The 23,979-nt window shown below is 51.7% G+C and overlaps 1 protein-coding gene across 3 annotated transcripts in view; it reads left to right on the top strand.

Annotated features, from left to right (window-relative positions):
• EXOC6B (exocyst complex component 6B) overlaps positions 1-23,979 on the top strand; it is a 221,059-nt gene that overhangs the window by 142,012 nt on the left and 55,068 nt on the right. For all 3 annotated transcript variants that reach the window (XM_035103722.3, XM_088660760.1, XM_035103719.3), the window contains exon 19: positions 15,810-15,951. In XM_035103722.3, coding sequence (XP_034959613.1) covers positions 15,810-15,951 — 142 coding nt within the window. The remainder of the gene's footprint in view (positions 1-15,809; positions 15,952-23,979) is intronic.

Raw genomic sequence — 23,979 nt, 5'->3', positions numbered from 1 at the left:
TGCTTGCTTGAAGCAGGGATCTTTACTGTGACTTGGAGGATTATACTAATATTAATAATTTATTGTTTATACCCCGCCCATCTGGCTAGGTTTCCCCAGCCACTCTGGGCGGCTTCCAACAAAAGTTTTAAAATACATTAAAGCATCAGTCATTAAAAACTTCCCTAAACAGGGCTGCCTTCAGATGTCTTCTAAATGTCAGATAGTTGTTTATTTCTTTGACATCTGATGGGAGGGCATTCCACAGGGTGGGCGCCACCACCGAGAAGGCCCTCTGCCTGGTTCCCTGTAGCTTTGCTTCCCGCAGTGAGGGAACCGCCAGAAGGCCCTCAGCGCTGGATCTCAGTGTCCGGGCTGGACAGGGGGGGGGGAGACGCTCCTTCAGGTATACAGGCCGTTTAGGGCTTTCAAGGTCAGCACCAATACTTTGAATTGTGCTCAGAAACGTACTGGGAGCCAATGTAGGTCTTTCAGGACTGGTGTTATATGGTCTCGGCGGCCGCTCCCAGTCACCAGTCTAGCTGCCGCATTCTGGATTAGTTGCAGTTTCCCGGTCACCTTCAAAGGGAGCCCCACGTAGAGCGCATTGCAGTAGTCCAAGCGGGAGATAATTGGAGCATGCACCACTCCGTTGAGACAGTCCGCTGGCAGGAGGCATTCCAGTTTGGACCAGGCCGGCTACCCGACTCCTGTGGCATAGCTCACTGTGCCTTCACTCTGTCTCGCCTCACCCAGGTTGTTGCAGGATGCAGCGCCAACCTCAAGGCTCACGAGGGTCATCTCATTTCAGAGCCAAGCAGCGAATCTTGTGCAGCTGCTTCAGGAAGGATGGACGTCTTGTGCAGAGAGGGCTTCTGCCAACCGCGTCTGGTTGGGATCCCCTGCGATTTCACACGTTCGCGCGCATCCTTTGTGCTGCTTGCGCACGCACTGTGCGTGGGCAGGGGAACCAGCTGCAACTCTATGGCCTCTGTAGGCAACACGGCGTGTCGGGAAGAGGCAGCTAACAAAACGGAAGTTCCAGGCCATTGAGTGTGTGTGTGTGTGTGTGAGAGAGAGAGAGAGATCGCTATCTGTGTTGAATCAGCCTCCTCCTACCAAGATGGCAGCTGCTTTGTATTTCATGGAAAATCTGCCCAACGGAAAGAATGTTGTTTCGAAAACAAGTCCCAGAGAAAGGAAAAGCCACACAAGAGCTGCCTGAGAAGATGTTGTCATGCTGCGCCTGCCATGGCCAGGGAGCCTGGGTTCTTCCTGGGTGGCGCTTGACGTCTGTCTTCGGAGTACATCCCCCGCCCTCGTCACCGCACACTTGCACCCTGGGAGGTTTTCCTCTTTCCAAGTTCATAGGGGACAGCCAGCTTTTTATGGAAGCTTTGTAGAAAGTTTGGTGAAATACAAGCCTTGGCATGAGGAAATTTGCCTTCAATTTTCAAGCCTACCCCTTGAATAGACTTCTTCGCACTGAGGCATCACGACGTCATGCAAGCAACTCAAAGTTGCAGCCCAACTCCTTTTTGGATGCAGGAAGTCCAGAGGGAGAAGACCCACAGCTGGAGGCAGCATAGAACCATAGGATGGTTGAGATGGAAGGGGAGCCCCCCCAGGGGCCATCTAGTCCAACCCCCTGCGAGGCAGGAATCTCAGCTAAGTCATCTCTGACAGGTGTCCACCCAACCTCTGCTTAAATGCCTCCAAGGAAGCAGAGTTCCCCCAACTCCAAGGGAGTTCGTTTCACTGGAAGCCACAGGAGAGGAGAGTTGCTCTTGAACTCAGGACCTGCTTGCAGGCTTCCCGTTGGAACATCTGGTTGCTCTCTGTGAGAACAGGATGCTGGACTAGACGGGTCATGGGCCTGATCCAAAGGCTCTTCTTGTGTTCTTACCTCCCCCCCCCAGCCCCCCAAAATGTTTTGCTAAAAACTCATTTTAAAATTGAGTATCCAATATTGCTAGAAGACGAATGTATGTCTTCAAACCTCAAGTTCATTGGATAGATGCTCCCATCTTAATCTGGAATGCAGATTCCATGATGGGAATAAATATATTGGGCTGAGTTTACCCAGTTCAGTGGTTTCATCATCTCTGCAGAAACTGTTTCTGGAGAAGCTCTCAGGCTTTTCCAGTAGGGCGTAGCAGGCAGGATCCAGTGATGGGACGCAAATGAGCAGCCGGTCCCCTTCTCCGAGCACAAAGGGCGAGCGTGGGACATTCATCAGGAATGAGAGGCAGCAAATTTAAAGCAGACAAACGGAAATGCTTGGTTTCGGCACAGCACATGTTTGACCTGTGGCTCTCCTGCTACAAGCCGAACAGAAGCCAAAGGCTTAGAAGGCTCCTCAAAGTGAGGACCAGGCAGACTCATGAATAAAAGGCTTGTAAAGAAAAGGCCAAAAACCTGGTTTTCACAAGGTAAGGAAGTCATTAATTGACACACAGACAGCTCTGCACTGGGCTGCCTCAACCCTTCTGAGAACTCACCCTCAGCAAACTGCCTTTATGCCTAGTAGAAAACAGAGGCTCTATCTTGCAGTTAGTCCACTGAGCTGCATGTGTCAGAATGAACATGCCGTGACTTTTTCAATGGACTCAATGGTCATGGGCCTGGCCTGTGGAGTGGCCCTCCTGCAGCAAGACACCGATGGAGATGTGGCCCAATTGCCTTCTTAATCCGTCCCGCGGACGGTCCGGGAATCAGCATGTTTTTACATGAGTTGAATGTGTAGTTTTATTTAAAATGCATCTCTGGGTTATTTGTGGGGCATAGAAATTTGTTCATCCCCCCCCCCCCAAAAAATAGTCCAGTCCACCACATGGTCTGAGGGACGATGGACCGTCCCGCGGCTGAAAAAGGTTGCTGACCTCAACTAAGCATTTTGCCCCCGTGAAGGGTTCCTGGCAAAGACAAGTTGTCCTTAGGCTTACCTAGAACAACCACCCAATTGCAGAAATCTTAGCCAAGGAATTATATGAGTTTTAATCAGCTGATTAAAGCTCCATCAGAAGAAAGCATTCTTCCTCTGTTTTGAGTTGGTGCCTTCCACAGGTGGCTTTACTAAAGATTCCTTTAAAGGATAATTTAAAAAGATGGTTGCCCTCCCCAGGGTTTCTATAGGCATTGAGAAACAAGCATCGTTGGGTTGACTGAAAGGTTCCCAGTGGCTTCATCTTGCTGATTAATTGCTTGAGGGTCACAACTGGGTCTCACTCCTTCACCCTGAGAGCTGCTGCTCTGTGGGCAGAGCACCCCAGGTTTGGTGCCTGGCAGCTTCCCCAGGTAGGGATGAGGGAGACCCCTTCCTGCCCAAATGACCCTGGAGAGCCCTTGTTGCCAATCAGTGGCAGCAGCAGACTTTGACTGGGTCTAAGGCAGGGTTCCCCAAACTAAGGCCCGGGGGCCAGATGTGGCCCAATCGCCTTCTAAATCCGGCCCGTGGATGGTCCAGGAATCGGCATGTTTTTACATGAGTAGAATGTGTCGTTTTATTTAAAATGCATCTCTGGGTTATTTGTGGGGCATAGAAATTCGTTCATATTTTTTTTCAAAATATAGTCCGGCCCCTCCACAAGGTCTGAGGGACAGTAGACCGGCCCCCTGCTGAAAAAGTTTCCTGACCCCTGGTCTAAGGCACCTGCTTCCTCCGCCCCGTCCCTCTTCTAGGTGACTTGGTTGGCTGTTGCTAGATTGCTCTCCTGGCCACACGCCTCCAGGAGCCAAACACGGCATGTTTGCCTGAGCAGCGTTTTTGGCACCCGCCTGGCAGAAAAGTTGCCCTTGGCTCTTCTGAGGAGAGCTCGTGCGTAACCACATATTTATATGCTCCTGAGTCATGCTTCAAGAGTAGCAGTGAGGCTGCGGCTGGGATCCCCGGCAGACCAAGGCGTTGCCCACCTTTTCCCTGGCTAGACAAAAGGCCTCTCCTTGGGCTTCTCTTACATAGCTGTGCTGAGCCTCTGAAGGCAGCCTGGTTCAGAGAAGTTTTTAATGGTTGGTGTTGTGTTGTGCTTCTTAATATTTTGGGAAGGATCGAGGGCATTAGGAGAAGGGGACAACAGAGGACGAGATGGTTGGACAGTGTTCTCGAAGCTATGACCAAACTGCGGGAGGCAGTGGAAGACAGGAGTGCCTGGCATGCTCTGGTCCATGGGGTCACAAAGAGTCGGACATGACTTAACGACTAAACAACAACAACAACAACATTTTGTTGGGAGAGTGGCTGGGGCAACCCAATCAGATGGGGGGGGGCATATAAATATCATCACCATCATCATCTTAGACTAAGCTAACAGCGCCTGGCCTGCTGTTCTCTGTTTTATGCTTGAAGCCTCTCCAGTAGAGATGTGGGCAATCTCTTAGCACAAAGAAGCCCATATAATAGGGACATCACTGAGCTGGAGTGGCCACCCAATGAGCCTGTTGACTCTTCATGACAGCAGATGTGGTGGTATGTGGAAGAGCCCCCTCCTCAGTATGGGGCGGCAGTGTTGGGCATTTCTCCCATTTCAATAGCCATTAGAGATACTAGCACTCGGCTATCTGGTTTATTTACTACATTTATTTGTACCCTGCCCCCTCTCTGAAGGCACTCAGGGTGGCACACCTCCCCCTGGAAATATAGAAGCACGGAATTGTAGAGTTGGAAGGGAGCCCAAGAGTCATCTAGTCCAAACCCCTTCAATGCAGGAATCTCAGCTGAAGCGCCATCACAGGTGACCATCCCACCTAGGCTTAAAAACCTCCAAGGAAGGAGAAGCCACCACCTCCCGAAGAAGACAGCTCTTGCTGTCAGAAAGTTCTTCCCAATGTTCAGTCAGAATTTCCTGTCTGCTGCTATAATGCTACTAATTGCTGTTTCTCCAATGAAGTTACAGCTACTCTTAATTATTTCCATACTTCATTTTTGAGTCATTTCTCCAAAGTGATTTAGCAATGCTCTACAAACATCAACAACAGAGACAATATAGCAACAATTTCCAATCCAGCGCAGATGCAGCCTGGAATAAGAATCTCCACTTAAAAGGCAGGTCTTGGTGTTGGAAGGATTGTGCCTGCCTGCTGTGCAACAGGAGGCCTTTCCAGAGGGCCGGTGCTCCCATGCCGAAAGGCTTATTCCTGCCTGCGGTTTCTGCAGAATGGATTTCCTGGTGTGATGGTTTCTGCAGGGAGGAATCTCCTTCGGAGGGAGAGAGATTGGGTCATAGAGTGATCGGCCACAAAGTAGTCAGGTGGCAGCAGGAATTTTGGGGACAGTTTTATAGAATCAGAGAATTGCAGAGTTGGGAGGTGCCCCAAGGGTCGTTTAGTCCAACCCCCTGCACTGCATGAATCACAGCTGAAGAATCCTCGGCAGGTGGCCACCCAACTTCTGCTTTAAAACCTCCAGGGAAGAAGAGGGCGCCACCTGAGGGACTCTGTTCCAAGCAGCTCTTACCTTCCAGGGACCAGCCCCAGGGACACTCAGGAGGTTCCTCTCCTTCCGACTTAAGGGTACAGAGAATTCTTTAAAATGCAGACTTCAGGAATCCACAGTGGCAGCGATGCACCTTGAGCTGTGAAGATTCTGCCCTTCAGAATGCATGTGTAGCCAGCATCATCCATGTGCCGGGCATTGCCTTGGGTGCTGAGTGCTGTGGGGCTTTGGAATTGAGCTGTGCTAACAGGAGATTCTTGTCACTTGCTTCTCATTAGGCATTTTTGGGCACAGAAGGCAATGATTGTCTTCATTCAGTTGCTGCATGTGGGAATTGGAAAGGTGCCCTGTTCTAAGCATGGATCCGATAAGAGCCCAGTCCAGTGGGATCTCCTTCTCCTGCACGCAGTGGGTCTTGCACAGAAGAAGCCCCTGACTGAGGGGGCTGTGGAGGTCCCAGCAAAATGGCAGCTTCTGTTTCTGACCGCAGTGACTCCCTTGTGGTGAGCCTTGTGCTGTGTAAACAAGGACTCCAATTTACTGGCAGAAAACGTCATCCTCTTCCTCTCAGTGAATTCCAAACCCAAGCAAACTCTGTCTGTATAGTTTAGCGCCTGCCGTCCGTCTCTTCCCGTGTCCAAGTCCTCTCCACACACTGGCCTCAGTGTTGGCCACTTGCGATTGTTTCCCATGGAGCCAGATCAAATGCCGAGTTGGGCACAGTCTCCAATCGAAAAGAACCTATTAATTTCCAGTTGACTTTGTGAAGTCACTAGCTTCTTTGAAATCCCACACTTGCCATGTCTAGTGCAAGGAGACACCAGCTCTTGCTCAAAAAGCAGCTCACCTTTTCCCTTCCCACCCCCATCACAATGTAAATAAAATTTTGGGGACAAATTCAAGTGAAATAGCCTGCAAAGGTCAGCTGCCTTCTATCCTAAGTGGATGTGACCTCCAAGGAAGGGAGAATTCAGGAATGACCACTGTGCTGGGCATTGGGGTAGCTGGGCAGTCTGGGGGTTGGGGGTTCCTGCCCTTTTTGAAGGACTCAAGGTTCTGCCATGGCCAGCATTTGGACACTGAATTAAGAGCCCCCACCAACCCTGAGAACCCGGGACATGATGCTGTGCCAGGGGCCTTTAAAAGCCATGTAGGTTCCATTCACCACCTTAGTAGGTGCTCCTTGGGGAAAGTCTTTTCTCCATGGATGTGCAACAAAGCCCCTGGCCAGCAGGACATCTTGTGGCAGAGAATTCCATAGATTAATTCCACACTCTGTCTGCCCTGAACCCAGTACCAGTCAGCTGCACTGGGGGATTCTGAGTTCCCGAAGGAGAGAAGTAGGGAACAAACAAACCTTTCTCTGCTCTTTCTTCTCCACACATATTTTAAAAACCACTATTGTTTTTCTTCTCCACCTGCACCAGGAGTGACTAACCTGTGGAAGCCCTGTAGATGTTGGTGGGCTCCAGATCCTATCAGCCCCAGGTAGCATGTCCAGTAATAATCTAGGGTTATCCACTCCAACCCCCTGCAATGGGATCCCTGCATTGCAGGGGCTTGGATGAGATGGCCCTTGGGGTCCCTTCCAACTCTACAATTCCATGATTCTGTGATCAATGAATGATGAGATTTGCAGTCCAGTAACACCTGCAGGGCCTCCACAGCTTAGCAATGCTATGATAGCTGGTCTGTTTGTTTTGAATCCCTTTCCTTGGAATCCCCAAGACAGAACACGTTTTTCTTCCTTTCCATTTAGCATGAGCACAAGTTCTTTCGCGATTAGCAATCCGTTAGTTTAGATCAGGCATCCCCAAACTTGGCCTTCCAGATGTTTTCGGACTACAACTCCCATCATCCTTAGCTAACAGGACCAGTGGTCAGGGATGATGGGAATTGTAGTCCCAAAGCATCTGGAGGGCCGAGTTTGGGGATGCCTGGTTTAGATCACTTGAACGAGTTCAAGTATTTTCCCCAACATCCATCACCTTAAACTTACTATTTGAACCTTACTTGCAGTTTCGTTGCCTATTCAACCCAAGCTACAGAATAAGGAGGCCACATGATCTTTGCTTGGAGTGCTTTTGGTGGGGGAAGGGGGGCACTCTTGGGAGCCTACTCCTGCCTTTCCCAACCTGGTGCCCCCCCCCAATGTTTTGGACCGCCCTCAGCCCTGCTTCTCCTTACCTGCTAACTAGCACAGATCCATGGGCTACTTTTCCTTGAGTGGCCCAACCTGCAGCTTCCCCACGTTGAAGGAGTGCCCCCCCCCAGCCCCAGCCCCAGGCTCCACCCCTCTTGCCACATGTGTGAAAGGAAGGGTCCTGCTTTCTCCTTGCAGAACAGCCAGATGTGGTTGCCTGGAGGTTCTCCGCTCCTTCCCTCCCTCTTGCAGTGAGGTAGGTAGCAGCCAGTGTGACCCTGATTGTGGACTGGAATTAATGGATGTTTGTTTTAACAGCCTTTGAGTTTCAGTAGCTCCTAATGAGGCCTTTGATAGCGAGGTTCTCTAATTAACAAGGCAGCCTTTCAGCTCTGCCCCTAATCCTCTAATTGTTAACACATTTCCTTGATTTGAGTGTGTTTTCTTGTCACCACCCAAAAAATGTGTTGCGGGGATGGCCGGCTTTCAGGGCTTTCAGCTCTGGCCTTCTTTGCAGAGGTGATTACTCCTCCTCTGGGACCCCGAGGGTTCGCTCCATTGCCCAGGGCCTGAAACACAAGTGGAATTAGGTGATTTCATGCCTAGTTTTCTGGAGCAGATGCGAGTCCTCCCAGAGCACGTGCTCTGCAGCCATCCGAGCAGCCTGGCTTGACTTCGGCCTCAGAAGAGAGACATCTCTGCCCTCCCGGCCCGCTGCGTTTGCCCTGCCCACCCCCAGGCATGCCAGGCTTCCCAGTCTCGCCCATCCCTTTTCACCCTCCTTTGGGCAGTTGCTATTTCATGCACAGCACCAGATTTCTAAAGTAGCAGCCTCGCTGAAGCTGAGCCGTTCTGCATCCAGTCAGTGCCCAGATGGGAGACAACCTGGGAATCCAGAGTTCTGTGGAGGAGAGGTGGGATGTTGTTGTTGTTTAGTCGTTTAGTCGTGTCCGACTCTTCGTGACCCCATGGACCATAGCACGCCAGGCACTCCTGTCTTCCACTGCCTCCCGCAGTTTGGTCAAGCTCATGTTCGTAGCTTCAAGAACACTGTCCAACCATCTCGTCCTCTGTCGTCCCCTTCTCCTTGTGCCCTCCATCTTTCCCAACATCAGGGTCTTTTCCAGGGAGTCTTCTCTTCTCATGAGGTGCCCCTTCATGGATCAATGCCTTGTCGTGGTGAAGGGGCTTGAATAACTCAGAGAAGCTATAAGCTATGCCATGCAGGGCCACCCAAGATGGACAGGTCATAGTGGAGAGTTTTGACTAAATGTGATCCACCTGGAGAAGGAACTGGCAAGCCACTCCAGTATCCCTGCCAAGAAAACTCCATGGACAAAGACAACAGGTGGGATGTAGGAACCTAATAAGAGCCTGCTGGATCAGGCCAATGACCCGTCTGGTCTAACATCCTGTTCTCACAGTGGCTGGCCAGGTGCCTCTTCTGGAAAATCCGCAAGAGAAATCACTACTTGGCTGCAGGCAGCAACAGTTAGGAGATGCACTTTCAAGGGTTGTGATTCCGCCCCCCCCCCTTGAATAAATGGCCCATGCAAAGGAGGAGCGGCAGCTGCAAAGGACTTCCTGGGGTCACCCTAGTAAAAGGCACCTGGTCATTGGCAGGTGAGAGATCACCTTCAGAGAGGTCCTGGGTCAGTTGCAGACGCCCCTGGTTTGCAGGGAGGAGGTTCCTGGTTCAATCCCTGGCAGCACCCCCAGTTTAAAAAAAGGGGGGGTAGCATCAGGAGATGGGAAGGGAACGGCCTCTCTGCCTGACACCCCTCTGCAAAACCACTGCCACTCAGAGTGGGAAATTGTTAGACTGGGTGGGCAAAGTGCCTGAAAACGCACCATCTTTCAACTTCCTCTATTAAACGCTTGTCCCGTTTTCCCAGCAAAGTCCGGTGCCACCGAGGTGTTTGGCTTCATTTGGCTCTGAACCAGGCTGAAGCCAGAGAACGCCGCCCACAGACTCTAAGGTGTTGGCAATGCAGCATCTCCTAAGCCCTTGCTGCCATTTTTCGACCTGGTCCAGCTAGTTAGGTTTTCTGTGTTGTTTTCAAAAAACCTGGATAAACAGTTGATGCTGCCTGAAGGTTTTCCAGGGAGCTTCCTTGAATACAGAAGTTTTGCTCTTCCAGTTGCTGCTGCGGTCATCCTTGGGCACATTGGCCAAAGCAAGGTGTCAGAGTGCGCCATGTTTGTTTTTTGGATGGCCAATGCCTTGTGAAATGGTGAGCGGTTCTTGAGCTTCAGAAGGCTTATTGACCGGAAAGGTCCATAAGTGGGTGGTACCGCCTCCTGGGGAGGGCAGTGGGATTCCTTAGGGGGGCACTGGAGGGCTCAATGGCAATCAGGCTTTGAAAAAATGCTGTCACTGGATCAAGTTTTGTTGAATTAATCAAATAGTTTTCATTGGATTTTGAACAAATGTGCAATTAATTGTGACTGTTTTGAATTTATGGTGCTATTGTCTCCCTTTGTGGGTCGTGCAAACTGCTATTTGCTTTCTAAAGGGTAGGTTAGGGGGTGAATTTATGGGACCAACATTGCAGCGGCTTGAAAAAAGTTTGGGAATCTCTGGCTTAGAGTGACTTTCCAGCCATGCAAATGAGCTGGAGGTCGGGGAAAATGAAACACTGTCCAGTGCCTGGTGGTCTCAGGAGGGAGTCCTTAGCTATGATTTCTGCATTCCGGGGGGTTGGACTGGATGACCCTTTGGGTCCCTTCCATCTCGGCAATTCTGTGATTCTATGAGTCCCCACAAAGGCAGTGAGTAACTCAGTTGTCAATGGAGAATGAAAAGTAGGATTGTGAATGAAGAAGGAAAACTGTTGCTGCAAGTTTGAGCCAAGGCTTCTGCTTGGATCGTTCACCCCCTGGGGCTTCACAGTGGGCCCCCCCTCGACCACGCTCGACCCTGCGACTGCACAGCTCAATCTCCTTTGCGCCTCCTCGGACAGGCTGCTTGTTGCCTGCCCTCCTTATTCTGGCCCTGGAAATGGGAGTTGGTGCAGGAGCACTGGAGCAGGCCCAGAGCAACCAGCCAGGAACGTTATCCTGTCACTCTGTGAAATAGCTTTGCCCTTCTTCTCGCTTCTCTTTGCCTGCGAGAAACGGAATGTAGCACCGCTTTGAGGAACGGAGCCTGTTGGAATAAGGGCCCAAGTGATGGATGAGGTGGTGCCTCTTCTTCGTGGGTCTTCCTCTCCCCCCCCCCCCCCGCTGAGCCCAAGGGCGCTGTGCTTCCAAAGCTTCGAGGTGAGTAATAGGCCCACGTGGATGTTTGCAAAGCATAGAAAGCAGAGACATGATGGAACATTTGGCCAGCTGTGGAGCCTGCCAGAAACTAAGCAAGGTCCCAAACGTAGAAGCTAATAAAACACTCCACTCACAGCAAGAAATGCTGGCCCACCAGCCTGCTCTTTCACAGTGATTTGTGCTCAGGGTGCCAGAAACCACAACTGGGGCGGGTATGTCATCCTTCTGTCAACGTCCCCCCACCTCCTTCTCAGCGTCAGAAGAAATGTGCTGCTTCTTTCAAGGCACCGGTTGCACAGCCGTTGAGATGCATAAGAGGACAACAAAAGACTCCCCTGTCTTACTTCCCATGAGGGCAGGGATACGCAGCCTTGGGGTGTTCCCATATCCAGCTTTGTCCCTGTGAGTAGGCACAACCCTCTCCTGCAGGGACTTGGGCAGGGGTGGGGGTGGGTAGGATGCAACCACTGAACCTGGAAGTTATTGAAGGCGACCATAAACCCCTGTAGTTGTTCAGAGCCTTCTCCATGGATTAGAGCAGCCGCCACCACGTCCTGTGGCAGCAGATTCCGTGAATTTACTGCACGCTTTGTGAAGACCTTTCATTTGCCTGTCCTGCCAATCAGTTTGACAAGTCTAGCCTTTAAGAATGTAGGGTGATAAGATTGGAATTTCCTGACTCCCACTCTAACCTAGATTCTTCTAAACATATATGTATTCTTGTTCCAATGATGCCCATGCCAGCTACCTCCCAGTCCTCTGCTAATGAGGCATATACTAATGAGGCTGATATAAGTTAATAGTGCATCAGATTCACATGGGATATTCTTTTAAAGTTCTTGGGCCAATGCCATCAAGCCCCAGTAACCTGGTGGCTTCTGTAATTTGTCGTAAAACATCAGCCTTTGATGCATTTCTTCAGATACGCTAACAGAAAACAGGGTTTCGGTGGGCCATGCCATTTTCTCCGCCAGCATTTATTTTCCTCTGTTAATCACAAAGGCTGCCCATTCCTTGGCTCTTCCGCAGTCTCCATTCCATCCCCCAGTGCCCTTTCTTGTCTCCAGAAGCACTGTCCTCCCTTCTGCCAGACTCCTGCCTCCGCACACAGCAAAAATAGTATTGCTCCTAGTCAATAGTTATTTAGCGTCAGCTCCTTTGTTGCAGGGGGTGGGCTGGATGGCCCTTGGAGTCCCTCCAAACTCCATACTTCTGTGATTCGTTAAGTGCTGTGGTCAGGGAGAAAGCGTTTGATAAGGAAAATGGAGTCTGTGAACAGATTTGAAGCACAGGAGAGAATAAGCCAGGGTGGCGACATGAGTTGCGGGATCACCAGATTCCTCCCCCTTTTCAAAGATCCCAAAGCTCATAAGAAGTCAGGGGTGGCTATTGTGGTGACCTCCAGACTGGACTCCGCTCCCTCCAGCCTCACCTAGCAGGGCCCATGTGGTGAGAATTGGAGCCCAGGCACCACACAGCCTTCCCTCTTAGGGTGTCTCTTATTGGCCTGGGTCTGACATGGAACTCCTGCCCTCCCCCAAAAGATTTCTTTTCCCATGTTGATCTCCGAGCCTGTCCGGTCCTGTTCCGAATCGGAACGGCAGGGGACTTTCAGGATTACTCGGTTCACGTTCAGTCTCCTTTCACTGGCAGAGAATAAAGAGTCGTTTTCCTTCTTTGCTTTCCAAACAACTCGCTTCATACCGTTCTCTGGCTTTCTGGGATGAGAGCGTATTATGCGTCTTCAGAATAAACTGTTCATTTTACCTGGCAAAGAGGCGGGGGAAGGGGTGTTCCTCCAAAACGCCGTCGTAAGTAGCAAGGATAATTAAAGGTGGTTGTTCTCTTCCCGCAAGGCATCATTAGCATTAAGAATAAACTTCAAAGCGTTGGATTCTGGCATTCTGTAGCAACAAGATCAGAAGAGTTTTGTGGCCCTTTTGAGAGGCTAGCTGCCATATTGTGGCCTTCAAGCCTCGCCCATCAGATGCCGGAGATGCCTGCTTCTTTCAAGGATAACCATCTCAGGGGTTGTAAATGTACCAGGCTGTGTGTATTTTGCAACCTACTTATCTGATATGGACAAGCCAGCTTCACAGTGGGCACAAATCAGCTCCTGCTCCTGTCTGCATCCCCTTCATTTGAGGGTTATTTCTAATGTTTCAGCAAGCAGCAAGCAGCCGTTCTGGTTGATGGATCTCTCCAGCGGATGGTTGCATTTGAGGAGGGGGGCTGGAGCTTCCACCACTGAAAACCAGAGGTTGAAAGGGTGAGAGACACCCTTTTCGTCCTCCTGGTATGTCCAATTGCAGTCATCAGTTAATCACAGTTAATCTACAGGTTTACCACTCCCATCAGCCCATCACCCATTCCCACCCACCCCCACCACCCTCTGTATATATATATAAGGGTCTGACACTTCTGTTTCAAGTGTATCTGAAGAAGTGTGCATGCACACGAAAGCTCATACCAAAATAAAAACTTAGTTGGTCTTTAAGGTGCTACTGTAGGAATTATTTTTATTTCACTGAGATGCAGTAATAGAGTGTGCAGCAGCGATTAGAACTTTCTCTGGCTTTCTCTGTGTGGGATGTTTCTCTTATTTAATAATAAAGAAAACGAAGGCCTGTTGCGCTGCTCCCTCGCAGAGTGAAGGGGAAGCTGTTGAGATGACCAGCGCAAGGGAGCTGCTTCCAGCTTCAGAGACTGAGAAATCTCAGGGTCTTTCCAGGCAGGGACCAGAAACTCAGGGAGGCTGTGTGCTCTTCCTTTCTTGGAGGTTCCCAAAAGGCATCTCATCTCAGGAATGTGGCAGCCTGTCTCATGCTCAGCGGTGTGTGTGTGTGTGTGTAGGTCAGGGTGCCTTTTTTCTCCTTCAGACTCTAGCTGCAGGTGCATGTAATCTGCTGCTCCTGAAAACACAGCCAATGTGAGCAGCCTCCCCAGCTTTGCACATCTTGCGTTGGGTATTTTCCCTCCAGCATCTCTCTCTCTTTGCATGGATAATTGCCTCTCCCTTCGTGTTATTTCCCTTAAGGCTTCACAGTTAATGAATTACCCATGGCTTAGAGGATTGATGGATAGGGCAGGGAGAATTCAGACACTCGCAAGTAGAGGGTGCCCAGCGCCTCCCAAGCCACTTGGTGGGTAGCTGCCCAAATATTGCTATCACAACTCGGGGGGGGGGGCAGATAGGACCAAAGGGAAGGGCCTTCTCCTCAAATACAGGATGGGTGACACCTGGCTTGAGAGCAGCACATGTGAAAAGGATCTAGGAGTCTTGGTAGACCACAAACTTGACATGAGTCAGCAGTGTGATGCAGCAGCTAAAAAAGCCAATGCAATTCTGGGCTGCATCAATAGGAGTATAGCATCTAGATCAAGGGAAGTAATAGTACCACTGTATTCTGCTCTGGTCAGACCTCACCTGGACTACTGTGTCCAGTTCTGGGCAGCACAGTTCAAGAAGGATACTGACAAGCTGGAACGTGTCCAGAAGAGGGCAACCAAAATGGTCAAAGGCCTGGAAACGATGCCTTATGAGGAACGGCTTAGGGAGCTGGGTATGTTTAGCCTGGAGAAGAGAAGGTTAAGGGGTGATATGATAGCCATGTTCAAATATATAAAAGGATGTCATATAGAGGAGGGAGAAAGGTTGTTTTTTGCTGCTCCAGAGAAGCGGACACGGAGCAATGGATTCAAACTACAAGAAAGAAGATTCCACCTAAACATTAGGAAGAACTTCCTGACAGTAAGAGCTGTTCGGCAGTGGACCTTGCTGCCAAGGAGTGTGATGGGGTCTCCTTCTTTTGAGGTCTTTAAGCAGAGGCTTGACAGCCATCTGTCAGGAATGCTTTGATGGTGTTTCCTGCTTGGTAGGGGGATGGACTGGATGGCCCTTGTGGTCTCTTCCAGCTCTATGATTCTATGATTCTATTGCTATCAACTCGGGGGACTAGCTGGCTTCAGTGGCAGGTCTTACTAGAATGTACTGGAAGTGGAATGGAGCAGTAAATCTTGCAGGCCCAAACGTAAGCGCTAGCTATTCCATCTTGGTTTCTTTTCTTTTCTTTTTAAGGCAGCAGACTTTCCATGCTTTTGCTCCATTTCTCTCTAAATTTTCAGCAATTTTAAATGTTTCTTAAAGCTTCCTATTGGGCTCCCTTTCCTGCTTGGAATGGGAGGTGTCCTTTCTATATTGATGAAAGCCCAAAGTAGTTATGGAATTTGCAGGGCACAGTTTCCTACCTGACAAGAGTTAACGGTGACGGCATGGTGGGAAATGTTGTCTGCAGTGGAGAAACCAAACAAACCATGCCTAAAAAACCTTAAACATTGAGACGAAATTTGCAAGTTGGCTTTGATTTAATATTCTCATTCTGCTTTTCCAGTAACAAATGTTGCTCTCAGGATGGCTCCTAATAACAGCATTTGCATTGAAAAGTCAGCAAACATTGTGATTGCTATAATAATGATAATATCAGAAACACAGTAGCATTTAAATCAAGCAAGGAAAAAGCAAATTGTTCGAGCTATTAATGCAATTCTAAACAGGCTCATAGTGATTCCCACTTTGGGAATCTCACTTTGATCCCATCGCCCTCTGGGCTGGTTTACACAACCATCTTATTCGTATGATAAAGCATTTCCTATCCTGTATCATGCCAGGATTTTATGCAGGAGAGGAAAGAAACCCTTCCTGTGTCCTCAGGCTTGGCGAGAAAACACTTTTTGTGACTTGTTTTAACCCTGCCTGGTGTCAAGGAACTGAATCTGCCTTGGCTGAATCTGCCAGCGATTGCAGGTCATCAAGGCCAGGCCAATTCGGGGCTGAGGCCACTGGCGAATCTCCCCCAGAACTGGTTGGGAAAGGCTTGTGTGGTTCTGTGCGCCTCCTCCTTATCTCTCCCCCCCCCAATTTCCCCTTTCCCCTGTTTGGAGATCTCGCCCTCTTGCGGCAGCCCTTCTGACGTTCTTCCCCGTTTTGCTTTCCAGGGCAAGGTGGCTCAGACGGCCTGCATGTCTGCCTGCAAGCACTTGGCCACTTCGCTGACCCAGCTGCTCTTGGAAGCCGAAGTCCGGCAGCTCTCGCTGGGGGCCTTGCAGCAGTTCAACCTGGACGTGGCGGAGTGTGAACGTAAGGCTTCTTCCATGTGCCCGACCGGGTGGGGAGGGGTGCCAGGTGATGGACAGGAGGGCTGGGTTTTGCTATAGGCGCGCCCAAGGCAGGCTTAGGCCATGCTGTTTGGTAATAATAATAATAATAATAATAATAATAATAATAATAATAATAATAATAATATATTATTATTATTATTTATTTATACCCCATCTGTCTGCCTGGGTTTCCCTAGCCACTCTGGGCAGCTCCCAACAAAATATTAAAAAATACTGTACAATAAAATGACCTGCTGCTGCCAGTCAGTGTTGACAGCACTGAGCAAGATGGACCAATGGTCTGACTCTATAATAATAATAATAATAATAATAATAATAATAATAATAATAATAATAATTTATTTTTTATACCTCGCCCATCTGGCTGGGTTTCCCCAGCCACTCTGGGTGGCTTCCAACAGAAAAATGAAATAAAATAATCTATTAAACATTAAAAGCCTCCCTAAACAGGGCTGGCTGCCTTCAGATGCCTTCAGGAAGTATAAGACCACTTCCTAGGTTCCCTTGCTCTTTCCTGTGTGCTGACCTGAGTGGGTTCCCAGCCTTTCTTTCCCCTTTCTTGCCCCTTTCTTTTCCACCTGGCCCATCCTGTCTCGGGTGGCCGTTCTCACTCTTGGCTGCAACAGAATTCCATTCACCTCTGCAGGGAATTTCTCCCCTTTGCAACCTTTTTTTTGGTGTGTTTTGTATTAGCATTGTCACAGTGGCCGGAGTGGGCTACTTCAGAGTAACGACGCTACGCAGCTCTGCATTTTATTCTTTTATTGGTGCTGCGTATTTACAGTGCTGAAGTCATTGCTATTTACACGGAGTGATGTGGTCAGTCGGTTTCAGAACCTCCGAATGGCTTTTGGCGCGTCTTTCTCCAACACAAAAGCTTTGGCAGACCCATCCTCTTTCCCCTCCTCTTTCTGCGTAATTCCGGAGTTGGGGGGATGGGTCTCCCCCCCTTATTCGCCCCTTCCTGTCCCACCTGGGACCCTGGCTCCTCTACCTTGCCTGAGCCTCGGCCACGACTTCCTGCTTCCCCACTGGCATCGGAACTCTCTCTGCTTTCCCCTGTGCTCGGGGATGGGCTTGAACTCAGGAGGGGAGGGACTTCGCAATATCCCCTGTCCCTCACATCCACCCCCTCCCAAGCTCTCCTTCACCCCTCCCCAGGTCCCCCCCCAGGTGTCGGTGACGACTGGAAGCCTAAGAACTCAGTACCTTCCGAGCCCGTTGGTGTGAACACCTCCCCCCAGTCCTGCGAGCCCCCCCCCTTCCGCCTGGGAGGACGGGAATCCCAAAAAGTCCGTGGCGTCAGAGCTGGTAGGGGTAAAAATGTTCTGCCAATCTGCTCCTTCCTCTGACTGGGTGGATCTCGGTGACACCCATACCTCATCCTCTGGTTCCTCAAACTCCGCTTCCCAGCGCCATGGTGAACTGCTCTCCCGTGCTTCCTCCCCCTCCCCCTCCCTTTCCATGTGCCAGGGCTTGGGTCTATGGGGAAAGAGGGCGTGAAATTCTTCTACCAGGAATTCCTCCTGTATCTGAGTGGCTGGGACCCATTCATTCTGCGACGGTGGAGCATCCTCCCATGCCATGAGGTACTCCAGGCCCCCCACCCCCCACCTTGAGTCCAGGATGGCCGTGGCCTCATTGAGTTGCTCCCTGCCTTCCCTCTCCCCCCCTCCCTCAGGGGTTTGTTCGCTGCCTCGGAGCCTGCTGCTTTCCCTGTATGGCGACAGCAGCGATCTATGAAACACTGGGTGCACCCTCATGTCCTCTGGCAGTGCCAGCCTGTATGCCACCGGGTTGACCTGTTGCGTGACCGTGAAGGGGCCCAACCTTCTGGGCGCCAGCTTTTTGCACCTCCCTCTGATGGGAAGGCCCTCCGAGGACAACCAAACTTTGTCCCCCACCCTAATGACCTCCCCCGGTCGCCTGTGGCGATCTGCCCCCTTCTTGTACGCTTCCTTGGCTCTCTCCAAGTGTTCTCTGAGCTGCTGGTGCACCGTCTCCAGTTCCTCTGCCCAATCCTCAGCCTGTGGGCCCTCCTCCTCCTCCTCCCCCTCCCTCTCTGGGAAAGATCTGAGGTCGCGCCCGTAATTGGCCTTAAAGGGCGACACCCCTGTGGAGACGTGCACCGCATTGTTGTAGGCAAATTCTGCCAGTGGCAGGCGATCCACCCAGTCCGTTTGCCGCTGGCTGACGTAGCATCTCGGGTACTGCTGCAGAATGGCGTTGACCCTCTCCGCCTGTCCATTGGTCTGCGGGTGTCTGGCCGTCGACAAGCTGACCTCCACCTGCAGGAGGTTCATGAGCCGCCGCCAGAACCTGGAAACAAATTGGCGGCCACGATCCGAAATAACCCTTAAAGGTAATCCATGCAGTCGGAATACGTGGTCAACAAACAGTTTGGCTGTCTCTTCTGCAGAGACCGCCCTGGCACACGGTATAAAGTGGCACATTTTGGACATGAGGTCCGCCACCACCAACACTGCGGTCTTGCCCCTGGAAGAAGGCAGATCTGTGATGAAGTCCATGGACACCACTTCCCACGGCCTGTGTGGTGTGGCTAAGGGCTCCAGCAATCCTGCTGGCGCTGCTCTGACCACCTTTGCCCGCTGGCAGGTGTCACAGCCCCGTACATAGTCTCGAACATCTTCCCGCACCCCTGGCCACCAGAAGTGTCTCATGACTAGGTGAGCGGTTTTGTCCCTCCCAAAATGACCCGCCGTTGGGTTGTCGTGCATCTGCTTGAGGACCGTACGTCTAAGCTGGGTGGTGGGCAGGTACAGTGCACCCTTGTAGAAAAGCAGCCCCCTGCGTGCTGCAAAGTCTTTTGCCTGCTCCCCCCCCCTCTCAGTTCTCTGAAGATGCGGTTGGCAAATTCATCCGCTGCCGTCAGTGCTGTGAGTTCTGCCTCGCTCACCACTGCTGCTCCGCAGGACCATGCTGACGGGGGGAAAATGTGCCTGGGTGCCGGTGGCGCCTCCTCCTCCATGTACTCTGGCTTGCGGGAGAGGGCATCCGCCCTGACATTCTGCTCTCCCGGGATGTAGTTTATGGAGAAGTTGAAGTTCGCGAAGAACTCTGCCCACCGTATCTGCCGCTGGTTGAGCACCCTGGCAGTTCTCCAGAACTCCAGGTTTTTGTGGTCCGTGCACACCTGGATGGGGTGCTTGGCGCCCACCAGGAAGTGTCTCCAGTGCTGGAACGCAGCGTGGATCGCAAGAAGTTCCCGATCAAACACCGTGTAGTTTCGCTCTGGCTGGATCAACTTCCTGGAGAAGAAGGCACAGGGTCTCCACTCTCTGTTGGCGTCCAGTTGCAACAAAATGGCGCCCACAGCTTTATCAGAAGCATCTGTCTCCACGCGTAGGGGCGCGTCCTGAACCACGTGGAACAGGTTCTGGTCTGAGGCGAACACCCTCTTGAGGCTTTCGAACGCTGCTTGCGCCTCTGGTGTCCACCTGAACTTCTGCTTGCCTCTCAGGCAGTCAGTGATGGGAGCCGTAACGCGAGAGAAGTTCTTGATGAACTTCCTGTAGAAGTTGGCGAAGCCTAGTAGGCGTTGGGCATCTTTGCGCGTCCTGGGGCTGTGCCAGTCCAGGATGGCCTGCACCTTGTCCTTGTCCATCGCCAGCCCCTTGTCTGACAGCTTGTAGCCCAGGAAGTCCACCTCCTTGGTGTGAAACTTGCACTTCTCCAGCTTCACATACAGGTGGTTCTCCTTCAGGCGCTGCAACACCTCCCTGACATCTTTCACATGCTGCACTGGGTCATCGGAATAGATAAGGATGTCATCCAGGAAGACCAAGCATTTCCTGAAGAGGAGGGACCCCAGGACGTGGTGCATGAAGGCCTGGAAGCATGCTGAGCCCCCTTGCAACCCGAAGGGCATCACCAGATATTCAAAAGAGCCCAGAGGCGTGAACATCGTGGTTTTCCATTCATCGCCTTCCCGGATCCTGATCAAATTGTACGCCCCCCTCAGGTCTAGCTTGGTGAAAATCTTGCCCCTGCGTGCCGCTGTCAGGAGATCATCCACCCTGGGCATGGGGAACGCCACTGGCTCTGTCACTGAATTCAGCCGTCTAAAATCCACCACAAGACGGCGCTGTTGCGTGTCTTTCTTGTCCACCCAGAAGACCGGGCTGCCCCCTGCTGCCTTGCTTTCTCTGATGAACCCCCGCTTGAGGTTCTTGTCGATGAAAGCGCGCAGATCCTCCAGTTCCTGGTCCGACATGGCGTACAGCTTGGCTGGGGGTATAGTTGCCCCTGGCACCAGGTTGATCTGGCAGTCAAAAGGCCTGTGCGGGGGTAGGTGGTCGGACTCCGCTTCGCTGAAGACCTCCTGCAGGTCCCAGTACGGCTTGGGTATCGCCTCACCCCCTTTGACGTGCATGGTGGCCACCGTGGCTATTGGAGGCCCCTCCCCTGGTTGGTGCTGCATGCAATGTTCCAGACAAAAGTCCGACCCAAACGTGATGCATCTCTGGTGCCAACTGATGGAGGGGTCGTGGCGCGCCAGCCAGCTCATGCCCAAGACGATGGGGGGGTCTGAGATGGTGGTGACGTTGAATGCCAGTGTCTCTGAGTGCCTTCCCACCGTCATTCTCATGGGGGGGGTTTGATGAGTGATGGCCCCTCCCAGCAGCTCTCTGCCGTCAATGGTTGCCACGTGCAGAGGAAAATCCAGCTGCAGAAGCTGGATCTGGTGCTCTTCTGCAAAGTTTCTCAAGAAGAAGTTGGCTGAGGCACCACTGTCAATTAGGGCGAGGACCGTCAGGGGATAGCCATTTGGGAGCATGAGCGTCACTTCTAGAACCACTCCTGCTCTGGGAGGGGTGGGCTGGCTCTGCTCCTCTCTGTGCGGGTGGGTGGGCTGGGGCTGTTGTCTGCTGACTGTGCCTGGCTGCTGCCCCTTGTCTCCTGCAGCCAGGCTTTCCCGTTTCCCTGCTGTGGTACTGCGTCAGTGGGGGAGGGCACAACCGTTCCCGCCTTTCCTTGCCACTCCCTGCGATGTGGGCAGTCTCTGACGAGATGCTGGGGGGAGTTGCAGAGAAAGCAATTCCTGCCCCTTCCCTCCTTGCGTCTTGGCGCCGCTGGGGTTTGAAAAGCCCGCGCGTGCGCGCTATCAATCTGCATGGGTTCCTGGTCCTGGCTGGCCCCAGGCGTGGCTTGAAAGGGTTGTTGGGGGAGTGGCTTCTCCTGCGACCGTGGGAACCAAGCCCGCTTTGCGCGCGTTGCTTGCTTGTCGCTCCACCGGGATTCCTGTCTCACCCCCACCGCCAGAGCCGCTTTGCTCAGCTGATCCATATTACTGGGCTTTGGACCTCTTGAGAGCTCATCCTTCACCTCCTCATGCAACCCCAAGTAGAACGCCGCTTGCATTGGGGGTGACTCTAATTCCCACCCCAATCTGTGCACCAGCATGGTGAATTTCGCCCAATACGCGCGAACTGTCATATTTCCTTGGCGTAAATTATGAAGTTCCTCCTTAGTCTGGTCCATATGACTATCGGACGAATACATCGTTTTCAAACCTTCTAGAAATAGTTTGACATTCTTCATGCAAGGATTCTTTGTTGCGATTAACGGTCTTAGCCACTCCCTGGCTGCCCCGGTAAGGTGCTCCACAATAAACGCTACCCGGTGCTCATCATCAGGGAACTCATCGTGGTGCAGCTCAAGAGCATACACAATCTCAGTCTCAAAGCCCTGATATTCCCTCGGGTCTCCATTGAACTTGCTTACTAGGGTCCCGGCTCTCCTTCCTGGCAGCACTTGGACTTGGGGTGCCCCTCCCGCCTTGTTTTTCTCTGCATCCAGCTTGTTTTGGAGGTCTACCGCCACCGCCCTTAATTCCTGCTCTCTTTCCTGTAGCGCTCTCACCTGTTCCGCAAGTTGTAGCCGGTCGTCCTGGACCTTCTTAGTCTCTTCTTTAGCTGCCTTCAATTCCCCCTGCGCCTGCAGCGACAGCTGCTGCAGTTCTTGCTGGGCTTGCTCCGCGATCTGCCGCCATCTCTCCGCCTCTGACACGCTCATCCCGGCAACTCCAAAGTAGCCCAAAAAAGGATTCGGAGGTTGCTGTCACAGTGGCCGGAGTGGGCTACTTCAGAGTAACGACGCTACGCAGCTCTGCATTTTATTCTTTTATTGGTGCTGCGTATTTACAGTGCTGAAGTCATTGCTATTTACACGGAGTGATGTGGTCAGTCGGTTTCAGAACCTCCGAATGGCTTTTGGCGCGTCTTTCTCCAACACAAAAGCTTTGGCAGACCCATCCTCTTTCCCCTCCTCTTTCTGCGTAATTCCGGAGTTGGGGGGATGGGTCTCCCCCCCTTATTCGCCCCTTCCTGTCCCACCTGGGACCCTGGCTCCTCTACCTTGCCTGAGCCTCGGCCCCGACTTCCTGCTTCCCCACTGGCATCGGAACTCTCTCTGCTTTCCCCTGTGCTCGGGGATGGGCTTGAACTCAGGAGGGGAGGGACTTCGCGATATCCCCTGTCCCTCACAAGCATCTTGCATTTTTCTGTGGGGTCTCAGTCGCCTGCAGTGAAATGCAAGCAGATACCTAAGAAGCCTGCTATTCAAATTCCCAGGTCTCCAGCCTGCAGAAATGGTGAGACCAAACAGTCCGCCTGAAGTCTGTTCTGCAAAGGGAGCAAGGGACCCCCCGCGCACTGGACTGATAGGGGTGTTTCTACACCACTTTCCATTCAAAGGAAGCAGCTTACAAACAATAAATAACCAGAACAGAACAGAACATCACAAGTACAGCATCAATCATACAATTAACAAAGCAGCTGCAATCTGTAGAATATTAACAAATTGGTTGCTTTGCTTCTTTGAGGCTCCAGGTTGCACCCCCAGCTGCACCTCCTGCTGGAGCTGGGGGAGATCCCTGCCTGGACCCCTGGGGAACTGCTCCCGGCCAGTGGGTGGGCAATGCCAAGCTAGATGAGTGGATCTAAGGCCTTGAGCTGTCCCTCCTGCGTGGTCAGGGCAGCTGAGCCTCTCCCTCCAGGCCCGAAATGCCCCTGCTCTCTCCTTCCTGCCTGTCAGCTTCAGACTCTCTGAGAGAAGCAAATGCTGGCAAAAGGCTTTGCAGGCCCACTGGCCCGCAAACCCCCTTCATTTCCTGGTGATCTTTGCTGACGGCATGACTGATAAGTCTCCTCCCGAGGGTCGCTGCTGATTTCCATGAGCGGGAAGGACTTTCCATGATCCATAGCTCATCTCACACTTGCCGAGCCTTTGCTACTCACTTCCCTCACTTCCCTCCTAACAGATTAGACACTTGTGGAAGAATAAAAATGGGGAGCGGTGAGTGCTGGGTGATCTGGGGCCCAGTATACTGGAAAGTCTCCCCCATTCATTCCAGCAAGGTTTGTTTCCCTAAAGGGGAACAAATGAAAAACAACAAATTACCACCTCCCTTTCTTCCTTTCCTCATCTCCCCCCCCCCAAAAAACCCTATTTTTCTTTCTTAGATTAGTGTGGTTTTTATTGTATCTCATGTGGAAAACTTTAAGCGAATATTGATTACGAAAAGAGGGAGAAGAAGGGAGGCTTGTTTTGCCCTGGGGGAGCTGGGTGCTTGCAAAGCCCCAGTACACAGCTTGCTTCAAGTCTTGGCCATCAGAAGGAGACAGGGAGAGAGGCCCACTGGTCAGGCCCAGCTCCCTAGCCACTGCTCTTCATTTCCTAGGCGTCTCTCCGCAGGTGCTAACAGAGAGCCACCTTCATGGATGAAAAGCCCATTCAGAATAAATTGCGGTACTTTGTGGGGAGACATTAGCGCAGATTGGAGTGTGCTCGGAGGCCCCGTCTCTGCATTCCTTCCTTGGGGATTTGCGGAGCAATTTCCGTGTCCTGTCTGAACGTAGCCGTGGAAGGAGGGGAGCCTCCTCATCCCTCCAAACCTGAAGAGCAGCCACCCTAGCCAAGGCGTTTCCATAATGGCCCCTTTCTTCTGTGCAACAATGTCCTCCTC

This window comes from Zootoca vivipara, chromosome Z1 (genome assembly GCF_965207765.1).
Source record: "Zootoca vivipara chromosome Z1, rZooViv2.hap1.1, whole genome shotgun sequence".
Lineage (NCBI taxonomy): Eukaryota > Metazoa > Chordata > Lepidosauria > Squamata > Lacertidae > Zootoca > Zootoca vivipara.
This window is presented reverse-complemented; position numbering and strand designations above follow the sequence as displayed.